The 13,218-nt window shown below is 41.6% G+C and overlaps 1 protein-coding gene across 3 annotated transcripts in view; it reads left to right on the top strand.

Annotated features, from left to right (window-relative positions):
* LOC129838671 (solute carrier organic anion transporter family member 1C1-like) overlaps nucleotides 1-13,218 on the top strand; it is a 90,977-nt gene that overhangs the window by 69,354 nt on the left and 8,405 nt on the right. For 2 of the 3 annotated variants that reach the window (XM_055905797.1, XM_055905799.1), the window contains exons 5-12: nucleotides 2,950-3,083; nucleotides 3,274-3,423; nucleotides 4,249-4,347; nucleotides 5,055-5,303; nucleotides 5,526-5,690; nucleotides 9,752-9,947; nucleotides 11,160-11,325; nucleotides 11,698-11,882. In XM_055905797.1, coding sequence (XP_055761772.1) covers nucleotides 2,950-3,083; nucleotides 3,274-3,423; nucleotides 4,249-4,347; nucleotides 5,055-5,303; nucleotides 5,526-5,690; nucleotides 9,752-9,947; nucleotides 11,160-11,325; nucleotides 11,698-11,882 — 1,344 coding nt within the window. The remainder of the gene's footprint in view (nucleotides 1-2,949; nucleotides 3,084-3,273; nucleotides 3,424-4,248; nucleotides 4,348-5,054; nucleotides 5,304-5,525; nucleotides 5,691-9,751; nucleotides 9,948-11,159; nucleotides 11,326-11,697; nucleotides 11,883-13,218) is intronic. The other variant, XM_055905798.1, reaches the window with a different exon arrangement.

Raw genomic sequence — 13,218 nt, 5'->3', positions numbered from 1 at the left:
TTTACTGAGGAGTGGATTCCGTCTGGCCACTCTAACATAAAGGCCTGATTTGGTGGAGTGCTGCAGAGATGGTTGTCCTTCTGGAAGGTTCTCCCATCTCCACAGAGGAACTCTACAGCTCTATCAGCATGACCATCGGTTCTTGGTCACTTCCCTGACCAAGGCCTTTCTCCCCAGTTTGGCCGGGCGGCCAGCTCTAGGAAGAGTCTTGGTTGTTCGAAACTTCTATTTAAGAATGATGGAGGCCACTGTATTCTTGGTGACCTTCAATGCTGCAGAAATGTTTTGGTACCCTTCCCCAAATCTGTGCTTCAACACAATCCTGTCTCTGAGATCCACGAACAATTCCTTTGACCTCATGGCTTGGTTTTTGCTCTGACATGCGCTGTCAACTGTGGGACCTTACAGTGCCTTGCAAAAGTATTCATCCCCCTTGGCATTTTTACTATTTGGTTGCATTACAACCTGTAATTTAAATGGAGATTTATTTGGATTTCATGTAATGGACATACACAAAATAGTCCAAATTGGTGAAGTGAAAAAAATAACTTGTTTCAACAAAGAAAATACCCCAAAAAATGGAAAAGTGGTGCGTGCATATGTATTCACCATCTTTGCTATGAAGCCCGTAAATAAGCTCTGGTGCAACCAATTACCTTCAGAAGTCACATAATTTGTTAGATTGGACACAGGTGGACTTTATTTAAGTATCACATGATCTTGGTATACATAAACCTGTTCTGAAAGGCCCTAGAGTCTGCAACACCACTAAGCAAGGGGCACCACCAAGCAAGGGGCAATATGACGACCAAGGAGCTCTCCAAACAGGTCAGGGACAAACTTGTGGAGAAGTACAGATCAGGGTTGGGTTATAAAAAAATATCTGAAACTTTGAACATCCCACGGAGCACCATTTAAATCCATTATTAAAAAATGGAAAGAATATGGCATCACAACAAACCTGCCAAGAGAGGGCCGCCCACCAAAACTCCCGAACCAAGCAAGGAGGGCATTAATCAGAGAGGCAACAAAGGGACCAAAGATAACCATGATAGAGCTGCAAAGCTCCACAGTGGAGATTGGAGTATCTGTCCATAGGACCACTTTAAGCCGTATACTCCACAGAGCTGGGCTTTACGGAAGAGTGGCCAGAAAAAAGCCATTGCTTTAAAAAAGAAATAAGCAAACACATTTGGTGTTCGCTAAAAGGCATGAGGGGGACTCCCCAAACATATGGAAGAAGGTACTCTGGTCAGATGAGACTAAAATTGAGCTTTTTGGCCATCAAGGAAAACAATGTCTGGCGCAAACCCAACACCTCTCATCACCCCGAGAACATTATCCCCACAGTGAAGCATGGTGGTGGCAGCATCATGGTGTGGGGATGTTTTTCATCAACAGGGACTGGGAAACTGGTCAGAAATGAAGGAATGTTGGATGGTGCTAAATACAGGGAAAATCTTGAGGGAAACATGTTTAAGTCTCCCAGAGATTTGAGACGGGGACGGAGGTTCACCTTCCAGCAGGACAATGACCCTAAGCATACTGCTAAAGCAACACTCAAGTGGTTTAAGGGGAAACATTTAAATGTCTTGGAATGGCCTAGTCAAAGCCCAGACCTCAATCCAATTGAGAATCTGTGGTATGACTTAAATATTGCTGTACACCAGCGGAACCCATCCAACTTGAAGCAGCTGGAGCAGTTTTGCCTTGGAGAATGGGCAAAATCCCAGTGGCTAGTATGCCAAGCTTATAGAGATATACCCCAATAGACTTGCAGCTGTAATTGCTGCAAAAGGTGGCTCTATAAAGTATTGACTTTGGGGGGGTGAATAGTTATTCATGCTTAAGTTTCCATTTCTTTTGTCTTATTTGTTTGTTTCACAATAAAAAAGATTTTGCTTCTACAAAGGGGGAGGCATGTTGTGTAAATCAAATGATACAAACCCCCCCCCCAAAATACATTTTAATTCCAGTCAACAAAATAGGAAAAATGTTAAGGGGGTGAACACTTTTACAAGCCACTGTATGTAGACAGGTGTGTGCCTTTCCAAATCACGTCCAATCAATTGAATCTACCACAGGGGGACTCCAATCAAGTTGTAGAAACATTTCAAGGATGATCAATGGAAACAGGACACATCTGAGTTCAATTTCGAATCTCAAAGCAAATGGTCTGAATACTATGAGAATGTGATATTTCATTTATTTATTTATTTTTTATACATTTGCAAAGATTTCTAAAAAGCTGTTTTTGCTTTGTCATTATGGGGTATTGTGTGTAGATTGATGGGGGAAAAATGTATTTAATCCATTTTAGAATAAGGCTGTAACGTAACAAAATGTGGAAAAAGTCATGGTGTCTGAATACTTTCCGAATGCTCTGTATTTCTGTGTGTTTGGATAAAGTCTGGGAAAGGACAGATATCACTGTGACTCTGTAGTGATATGCTAATATACTGTATTTTGTACATATTTTATTTGTTGTATTTGTTGCATATATATCGTTTGTGGGCTAATGCATGGTTATGTGTTTTATCATGTGTTCTCATTAGCTTGGCTTGGTCATGAAAGTTTGATCAGTCAGAATGTTTAATCCCTCCCACAAGATGGGAACATAGTGAATCTTAAAGAATATATGCTGCACTGTATGGAGTCTCTTTACTGAATGCCAAGAGAAGTTTTACTATATGCATTTTAACAGCTGTGTGATGTTTTCCCGAAAAACACATTGTCGCCAATTGTTTTGTATTATACAAGGGAAGCCAGGAAAGCTTCTTCCTATCGTTAGTATCGCGTATAACATGATGTGCTTGAATGTATAAAACGTTGTTTCCTAAGTGTTTCATTGCACTCATGTTCTGCTTTGTCTCTGTCCTCTCTAACTGTATAACGTGGTGCTCTCTCCCCTCCCTTCGCTAAACAGTCGCATTGGTGTTTTGTACGCAGCTATAAGTTCGAAACGTCAATCCGATCGTCAGTGAATTCAACCAATAACCTCTCTCCATGTCCAGCGCGTCTGTTGTCACCCGCCGCGCTAGCTTCGGGTGACCCGCTTTCTAAGGCACCAAGCACAGGGACAGGTGTGTCACCTAAACACACGCACACATGGTCATGTGCATACATGCATGCAACCACGCAAACACAAACCCACGCACACACAAATGTACGCACACAAACACACACATGTACTCATGGATACACACGGATACGTGCGTACACACACACACAAACAGTGCTGTAACTATTCTCTCTCTCCTTCCCCCTTTCCAGTAGGTTGTGAAGGAGAGTCCAACCTCTCCATGTGGATCTATGTGTTCCTGGGGAACGTCTTACGAGGGATTGGGGAGACTCCAGTGCAGCCCCTTGGGATCTCGTATATAGATGATTTCGCCAGGGAGGAAAATGCTGCATTTTACATTGGTAATAGACCAATTGGAAAAACAAACACATTTTAGATAATGTCACTGTCCATGATTTGAAGTACGTTATATGTTAATATGTTACGTAGATCTGACAATCTGATTCATACACTAAGGGTCCGATTCAATCAGATCCGCTTCAGCCAACATCCGCATAGCTGATGTTAAGACAGTGTGGGAAGTGGAACTGCGTTAGAGCTGTCAAATCCACAAGTGGCTCCCAGCTTTACATGAAAAGCAGACATTGCCATTGCCAGTTACATTAACAGAAATCTCATGCAGCCTTTTTTACAAGTTTGAAAACTGGAATGTGAAATGTAATCTACATTTATTTATTTTATTTTTATTTAACCTTTATTTAACCAGGTAGGCAAATTGAGAACACGTTCTCATTTACAATTGCGACCTGGCCAAGATAAAGCAAAGCAGTTCGACACATACAACAACACATAGTTACATCTCGATTAGGATAATAAAAAATTGTCATTATTAAGATTTAGGATTTTTCAATTTGAGTGTAATTATTTCTATATAGCCTACACTTTCTCGTTCTGAACTTCTAACTCAAGTGGGGCTGCTCACTTCCAAAACATCTGCTGTGCAGGTGTCTGCTATCGCTGGTTAATGCTAATCTAGCTGTTTGTGATAACATGAATGGACAAATGCTCCAGATAAGCAGAGGCATCTCTTTGACCTTTTAAAAATCACACACACCCGTCTTATTGTTTACTGCCTAATGGAACTGTCTCTGGGTAGTATAATAAATCAATTGCTGTGTGTGTGTGCGTGCGTGTGCATGTGCGTGTGTGTGTCTTTCATATTTCAGGCTGCGTTCAGACCATAGCAGTCATTGGTCCTGTGTTTGGCTATTTACTGGGATCTCTGTGTGCCAAAATATACGTGGACATTGGATTTGTCAACATGGGTGAGTAACCGGTATCTAGCGAAACACTGAGTATTCTGTCTAGGCCGCCTACACACTTTTGGACTGTAATAGTGAGTTCTCCAGTTTAGACAGAGACAGGGCATTCACCTCTGTTCTGTTACTATTAGACTAACAAACAGCGCTCTGAGTTAAGTTCATTGTCGTTCCTAGAGTGCACTCGCTGACAGTGTTCAATAAGTGTTTGTTATGTATACTCATGCTTCTAGATTCTAGGTTATCAGACTAATTGAACTAGTGTCCTCCAGAACACTGTGCGGTGACGTCAGCTACTAAATTTGAGTAACCAATATAAAGCAGGAGAGATGGTTAAGATATGCACAAAAAGCAGCTGTGCTGTGCTTGTTTTTTCTCTCCAGTAAGTCTTGTCGCTAGGAACGTTGCTAGTGTACTCATAATGTATTTTGTCCCCAACAGCCACAGCTCTCTCTCTGTGCTTGTCCTCCCTCTATAGAGACTATCACCATAGCCTTCTCTTGTTATATGTATGTATTGACATGTATGTGTAATTGATAGATGCACACACACACTACACGTTAATGTTTTTAAATGTATGTATATTGTAAAGTATTTTGTCTGTAATGTATTTTTCGTTATATATCGGACCCCAGTAAGACTAGCTGTCACCCTTGTCGTCGGCTAATGGGGATCCTAATAAATCAAATTCTGTGTCTCCCCTTGCTGTATAGAGAGTATCACCATAAGCCCTGGTGATGCTCGTTGGGTGGGGGCCTGGTGGTTAGGTTACCTTATAGCTGGGGTGATCACCCTGCTTTCAGCCATCCCCTTCTGGTTCCTACCCCGTTCCCTGCCCATCCCGTCAGACCGAGGCCCAGCCCAGTGCACCCCGGAGCAGACTAGCTTCATCAAAGACTCCCCTCTCCTGGAGCATAAGTACCAAGCCGACGAGCCAGCCAGCTTTCTGGAGATGGCCAAAGGTATTTTGTTGAATGGGGATGAAGTTGGAACATTTTCTGGTTTAGATTATGATTGGAGTTTAAAAATGCTTTTTCAAGGTCTGGTCAGGTAAAATGGTATATTAAATTCAGGTTGCTTTGGGTGAAATTACCATAGTATGGAAAAGGGTAGACAAAAATGACCTTGACAACTGATGATGTCGTTGACGAGTGATGATGTTCTGCTGATTGTTTTTAATCTAGATTTCATACCAACGTTGAAAACCCTCCTGGGGAACCCAGTGTACTTCATCTACCTGTGTGTGACCATCATTCAGCTGAACTCTCTCATCGGCATGGTAACCTACAAGCCCAAGTACATAGAGCAGCATTACGGACAGTCAGCATCAAAAGCCAATTTCCTGATGGGTACGTAACGTTGGCCAATCATATAGCTTATATGCCTTGATCAGTGTTGGGGACCGTTACTTTTAAAAGTAACTTGTTACGTTACAACGTTATTTACTATGGAAAGTAACTTGTTACATTACTTCCGCGTTACCAAAAACAAGTGTCTTTTGACACTATATAAATGAGTCACCCCGCAGTGTTTGTCATTATACCCTGATGAAGACAGCTTGTCTGTTGAAACGTTGGACATAACATTTTTGCATCTGAGCTCCTAGAGTGTCCTCCACATCTCCTGATATACTGGCCTGTCTCCTGTTAGCGCCTCCATGCTCTGGACACTACGCTGACAGACACAGCAAACTTTTTTGCCACAGCTCGCATTGATGTGCCATCTCTGGATGAACTGCACTACCTGAGCCACTTGTGTGGGTTGTAGACTCCGTCTCATGCTACCACTAGATTGAGAGCACCACCAGCATTCAAAAGTGACCAAAACATCAGCCAGGAAGCATAGGAACTGAGAAGTGGTCTGCGGTCACCACCTGCAGAATCACTCCTTTTTTGGGGGTGTCTTGCTAATTGCCTATAATTTCCACCTTTTGTCTATTCCATTTGCACAACAGCATGTGAAATTTATTGTCAATCAGTGTTGCTTCCTAATTGGACAGTTTGATTTCACAGAAGTGTGATTGACTTGGAGTTACATTGTGTTGTTTAAGTGTACCCTTTATTTTTTTGAGCAGTGTATATTTCCACACTATGAGGTTGGAATTATACTGTGAAATTGTGAAAATGATGATACTGCCCTTTTGGTGTAAGAGCTTTTTGAAAAGACAACCTGAAATTTCTGCCTGTTTTGGTGGGATGGAGTTTTGGCCTGCATGGTGACATCACCAGGCGGTAAATTAGTTAATAGACCAATAAGAAAGAGTTCCAAACCGCCAATAACAGATAGTTTTCCCCTCCCCGCTCAGACCACTCCCAGACAGTCCTAGGTAAATTCTTGCTTGAGAAATTGGTCTTTGCTAAGAAGCTATTTTTGTTTCTTTTTGACCACTTTAATTGAAAACAATCACAGTAATTGTTACCCAGACATTATTTGATATTCAGATGAAAACAGTTGTGTTGGACCTTTAAGGGGCTATCAGAATTAGCTTTATGCACACTACTTTTAAATGGCGAGACTCTGACGACTGATAGGCCTTGTGCAAGGGTAGGCAACTAGATTAAGCCACCGGAGCAGATGGTTGGGGTACAGGAACATAATTATAATCATTTGTACACTGCAAATTGACCACAACTAAGCCCAAAAAGAGGTTGTATTTGAAAATGATAATCATTTCATACCATGATTATATTGAGACACAATCACATTTTTATGTGGGAATACTTAAGAACAGACTTTCTAAATTAAACTCTTTCATCTGAAGTCCTTGTGATTTTACAGTGTTCTTTACCCCCAGAAAATCACTTCCGGGACGGTTTAGGCCCGTGGGCCACATGTTGCCGATCCCTGGCCTAGTGGCTACCGTAAAAAATATGCCTTTCGTCCGTAATCTATAACTCTGGCCTATGCCAGCTCAAGTAATAATGACAGATTAAATATCTCCTTTACAATTCTCTTAATAAATACATTATTTTGTTGAATTATGTCACGATCATCTTGACGTGGAAGAGAGGACAAACGCAGCGTGTGAAAATTACATTCTTTTTAATTATAACGACGAAACAAAAACAACAAACTGACGATTGTGAAGCTATTTAAACAAATCGTGCTGACACTAAACACTACACAATGACATAGACAATTACCCACAACAGCCCAATGCCTATGGCTGCCTTAAATATGGCTCCCAATCAGAGACAAATGAATGACAGCTGTCTCTGATTGAGAACCATTCAGGCAACCATAGACATACCTAGAAACCTACACTCAACACTAACCCATACACTCTAACAAAACCCCCTAGACACTACAACCACCCAAGACAAGACAAAAACACAAACATCCCCCCTGTCACACCCTGACCTAACCAAAATATTACAGAAAATAAAGATAACTAAGGCCAGGGCGTGACAAATTATTTACACATAAGTAAAAATAATACATACAATATACAGTTCCTCCAGAAAGTACTCACATCCCTTGACTATTTCCACCACAGGACACCTGTATCTTTGTAGTGACTGGGTGTATTGATACACCATCCAAAGTGTAATTAATAACTTCACCATGCTCAAAGGGATATTCAACGTCTGCTTTTTATTTTAACCAATCTACCCATAGGTGCCCTTCTTTGTGAGGCATTGGAAAACCTCCCTGGTCTTTGTGGTTGAATCTGTTTTGAAATTCACTGCTCGACTGAGGGACCTTACACTTATCTGTATGTGTGGGGTACAGAGATGAGGTAGTCATTAATAAATCATGTTAAATTATGATTCCATGCAACTTATTATGTGACTTGTTAAGCACATTTTTACTCCTGGACTTATGTATGCTTGCCATAGACAAAGGAGTTGAACACTTAATGAGTCAAGACATTTCTGCTTTTCATTTTGAATTAATAAAAAAAAAACATAATTCCACTTTGACATTATGGGGTATTGTGTGTGTAGGCCAATGGCACAAAATCTCCATTCAATCCATTTTAAATTCAGGCTGTTTTCTCAACAAAATGTCAAGGTGTATGAATACTTTCCGAAGGCGCTGTATAAAACTAACTGGGCACAGTAAAAGGAGAGCTCAAATACAAGGACAACTGGCTACCAATCTGTTTTAAACACAGATACAAACTTGGCAGAGAGATATGAAAACACACAAGTTAACACGAGCAATAGCCCTTTCCAAACATGCAATTCATGAACCACAACAACCAGACTGTCTAGATACCAATTAGTTGTATTATTTTCATAGAAGTTGCAGCAGCGTGGCCTTCTCAAAAGGACAACGTATGCACGTTCCAACATTCAGAACTCAAAGTCAAAAATAAAACACCTTGTTGATTTATTTCACGGCTTTCCTCTAAAGTAGCGATTAACGTTATACGGCACAAGAAAAAGTCTAAAGGTGCTTCTTGATATTTAAAGTGGAGTTCTTCGCAGCGGACAGGCACTTATCCCCGGGGCAGAGTTAGCATTTTACAGACATGTTCCTGTCCTATTCCCCTTACCAATTCAAAGTAATGCGAATTCTTCCACCATATTGTCTCTGCCATCTCACTAGTTAGAAACAACAACAAAAAAGGAAATAATATTGTAAAATGAATGACTTGCTTATTTGAAAACGTAATTAAGAACTGATTCATTAAATAGAAACATGTACCTGTTAAATTACTCGTTACCACAAAAAAGTAATCTGAGTACTCTAACCGGTTACTTTGTAACGCGTTACCCCCGATACTGGCCTTGATTCCTAGTCCAATTTAGATTGAAAACTTGAAAGATACGCACATGCATACAATATTGTTAAGACTCGATCAAGCAGTAGGAGGTCAAAGGCGCTGTTTTATTGAGCTATACAATGTGTTATGATTCAACCCTCAAATGTGAATGCTGATCTAAATAGGCCTCATGCTCCACTATTGACCTGACCAGTGCATGCGGTGTATGAAAGGTAATGCAATATCTAGCATAACTACAGTAATAGTACGGATAGATAAAATATGGTATCTGTACATTGATGTATGAAAAAGACCAAGAGCTTTGGTGTTTGAGTGGGAGTTGGACAGCGCTACTGTGTGTTCTCTCTACTGTCAACTATATCAAAGGCTGAGTCTCAGGCGGTATGGCCTGGTTCTACTCTACTGTATGTATGGGGCTGTATTGGGTTGTGGAATAGCACTGGCATAAAAGGTAGACTTTTAGCTACAGTGGTATGAAAGGTAGCAAAAGCTACAGTATGGTATTGTGTGAAAGTGAATGCCTGGTTTAGGGCTTTGGCTGGCTCACATGGTGTTTCAGTCCCATTGAACCTGTCGTCAAGACCTTAGTCCTGGCCTAAATCCTCCATGACTAGGAATGAAGAACATTTCTAAAGAATGAGACCTATGTCTTAACAGAGTGTGTGTTGTTTGTTCCAGGTACAATCAACATCCCTGCTGTGGCGTTGGGAATTTTCACTGGCGGCCTGCTCATGAAGAGGCTGAAGCTGAGCATCATGGGAGCAGCCAAGTTTGCGTTCGGCACCTCTCTGATAGGCTACTTCCTATCCCTCTTCTTCTTCGTCATGAGCTGCGAGAACGCCAAAGTGGCTGGGATCACACTGCCCTACAACCGGTGGGGGATACACACACACACACACACACACACACACACACACACACACACACACACACACACACACAGAGCTCTTGGTAGAAGTTGCCCTTAGGTACATACAGTATTTACTCTGTAAATGTTCTATTCCCAGCACCACAAACGGGTAACATGCTGGAGTGCGTATGCTAATAATTGCTCCTAGAGGACAGCATACCTCCAACACTGGAGAGATGTGGTCTAGAATAGCGAATCAGGGATTTCACCCATCTACTGTACTGTACGCCCCCTGGCCCTGTCAAGACTGTTTGCTGCTAATGTCAATATCAGAACCGGCACTGAATTTGGTTGATAACATTAGTATTCATTGAATCGGTGAAAGTATACTGAACAAAAATAGAAACAATTTTGCTAAGTTACAGTTCATGTAAGGAAATCAGTCAATTAAAAATAATCCATTAGGTCCTAATCTATGGATTTTACATGACTGGGCAGGGACGCAGCCATAGGTCCATCCACTTGGGACCCAGGCCCACTCACAGAAGAGCTTTATTACAGGCATACTCCTCAGTTTCATCAGCTGTCCAGGTGGCTGGTCTCAGAAGATCCCGCAGGTGAAGATGTGGAGGTCTTGGGCTGGCATGGTTACACGTGGTCTGCGGTTGTGAGGCTGGTTGGACGTACTGCCAAATTCTCTAAAACGATATGGTAGAGAAATTAACATTAGATCTCTGGCAACCGCTCTGGTGGACATTCCTGCAGTTAGCATGCCAATTGCACGCTCCCTCAAAACTTGAGACATCTGTGGCATTGTGTTGTTTGACAAAACTGCACATTTTAGAGTGGCCTTTTATTGTCCCCAGCACAAGGTGCATCTTTGTAATGATCATGCTGTTTAATCAGTTTCTTGATATGCCACACCTGTCAGGAGGATGGATTATCTTGACAAATGACAGGGATGTTGACAAATTTGTGCACAACATTTCTGGGATCTTTTATTTCAGGTCATGAAACATGGGAACGACACTTGTTGCATTTATATTTTTGTTCAGGATATATCTTATTATGCATTTGATTAAATACACATCACACCTTCTGTATCTGAGCAGGCAGAGGTCAAGTCATGTCTGTATTCATTAGATTATCTGTCTAAAGAAAAGCGCTATATGAATTAAATCTACTATTAATAACAGCCCCACTTTCTCTTTCTCTCCTTTTCTTTCTCTCTCTCAGGGTGGATGGCGTATCGTATGAGGAGCGCTCAGTATTCTCAGCCTGTAACTCGGACTGTGTGTGTTCAGACAGAGACTGGGACCCTGTCTGTGGAGAGAACGGCATCACGTACGTCTCTCCCTGCCTGGCTGGCTGCCAGACCTCCACAGGATCAGGGAAGAACACGGTGAGATGAGGATCATTGCCAGCACGGAGGCTGCATCCCGAAATGGCACCCTCTTCCCTATATAGTGAACTACTTTTGGGCTCTGTTTAAAAGTAGTACACTATATAGGGAATAGAGTGCCATTTGAGATGCAAACGGACTGTGTAATCTGATATATCAGATTACTTGTGAGCAACAGGTTAAAGTTCAATTCCATTTTAATTTCAGTATGATTTCAGTCGGAAAACTTTTGAAGCAGCAAGTTATGTTGTTTCTGTTTTTATGTCAAATTGTTTTGTCTCTGTGTGTGTGTGTGTGTGTGTGTGTGTGTGTGTGTGTGTGTGTGTGTGTGTGTGTGTGTGCGTGCGTGCGTGCGTGTGTGTGCCTCTGCAGGTGTTCTCTAACTGTAGCTGTGTGGTGGCAGCAGGGCTGAGCAGTGGTAACCTGACAGCCAGTGTAGGCCACTGCCCTCACAGAGATGACTGTGACCGTGTCTTCCCTTACTTCCTGGCTCTCTCTGTCATCACTTCCTTTATCATCTCCCTGGGTGGCACGCCAGGCTACATGGTCCTCATCAGGTCAGTCACACACACACCCATACACACACACAAACAAGAAGGGGTGGTCTCGATCAGATAGTGATCGGAGGATGACAATCACATGTTAATGCAAGGTGTAACCATGGCTACTGAGAGAACCTAAACTGCATAAAGTCTACTACATTTACTTGCACCACCTTCTTCAGAATGATCTCACCCAGAAAGTTCTCACATTTCACTGTAGTGAAATTGGCTCACAATCGGTGACAGAATGGCTGATCAGAAGTTGAATGTAGTCTGTGTAACAGACTTAAGCAGGGATTCAATTCAACTGCGCTTTGTCTGCTATGCTTCATTTCAAGGTCATTTTTGATTGAGCTGACATATGCAGTGTTTATGATGAACGCGGTCTCCGCTAACGCGGAACCATTGCCTTTAAAAGCTGCATAGCAGACAAATCGCGATCAGATTGAATTCCGGCCTTAAAGAGCCGTGTTGCAACCATAGAGGCTTCTAGTGGTCAAAAGGCCATATTAGCATGGGCAGTGCCATTGAGGACTTCCACCTTTTTAATGTAGTCAACTGGATGGGACGTCCAACTTTATTGGCTGGAGTCATGTTCATCCGGAGTGATCCGCCAATTGGGAAGAAGAAAATGTAAATAGCCTTTATAGAGTCATAATATTCCTAAAACCTGAAGGTCAATAAGAGAATTGGTTCCAATCGTTTCCCCACTTCTTATGGGTGCAATCCCGTTAACGGGATCGATATGACAACAGCCAGTGAAAGTGCAGGGCGCCAAATTCAGACAACAGAAATCTCATAATTAAAATTCCTCAAACATACATGTATCTTATACCATTTTAAAGGTAATCTTGTTGTTAATCCCATCAAAGTGTCCGATTTCAAATAGGCTTTTCAGCGAAAGCACCACAAACGATTATGTTAGGTCACCGCAAAATCACAGACAAACAGTCATTTTTCCAGCCAAAGACAGGAGTCACAAAAAGCAGAAATAGAGATCAAATTAATCACTAACCTTTGATGATCTTCATCAGATGCCACTCATATGACTTCATGTTACACAATACATATATGTTTTGTTCGATAAAGTTAATATTTATATACAAAAACCTCAGTTTACATTTGCGCCATGTTCAGAAATGCCTCCAAAATATCCGGAGATATTGCAGAGAGCTACGTCAAATAACATAAATACTCATCATAAACTTTGATGAAAGATACATGTTTTACATAGAATTAAAGATACACTTGTTCTTAATGCAACCGCTGTGTCAGATTTCAAAAAGCTTTACGGCAAAACACAATAATCTGAAAACAGCGTTCAGCCACAAAAGCAAGCCATACAGTTACC

The sequence above is a fragment of the Salvelinus fontinalis genome, chromosome 39, assembly GCF_029448725.1.
Source record: "Salvelinus fontinalis isolate EN_2023a chromosome 39, ASM2944872v1, whole genome shotgun sequence".
NCBI lineage: Eukaryota > Metazoa > Chordata > Actinopteri > Salmoniformes > Salmonidae > Salvelinus > Salvelinus fontinalis.
The sequence above is the reverse complement of the archived record's forward strand: the minus strand, read 5'-3'. Positions and strand labels throughout refer to the sequence as shown.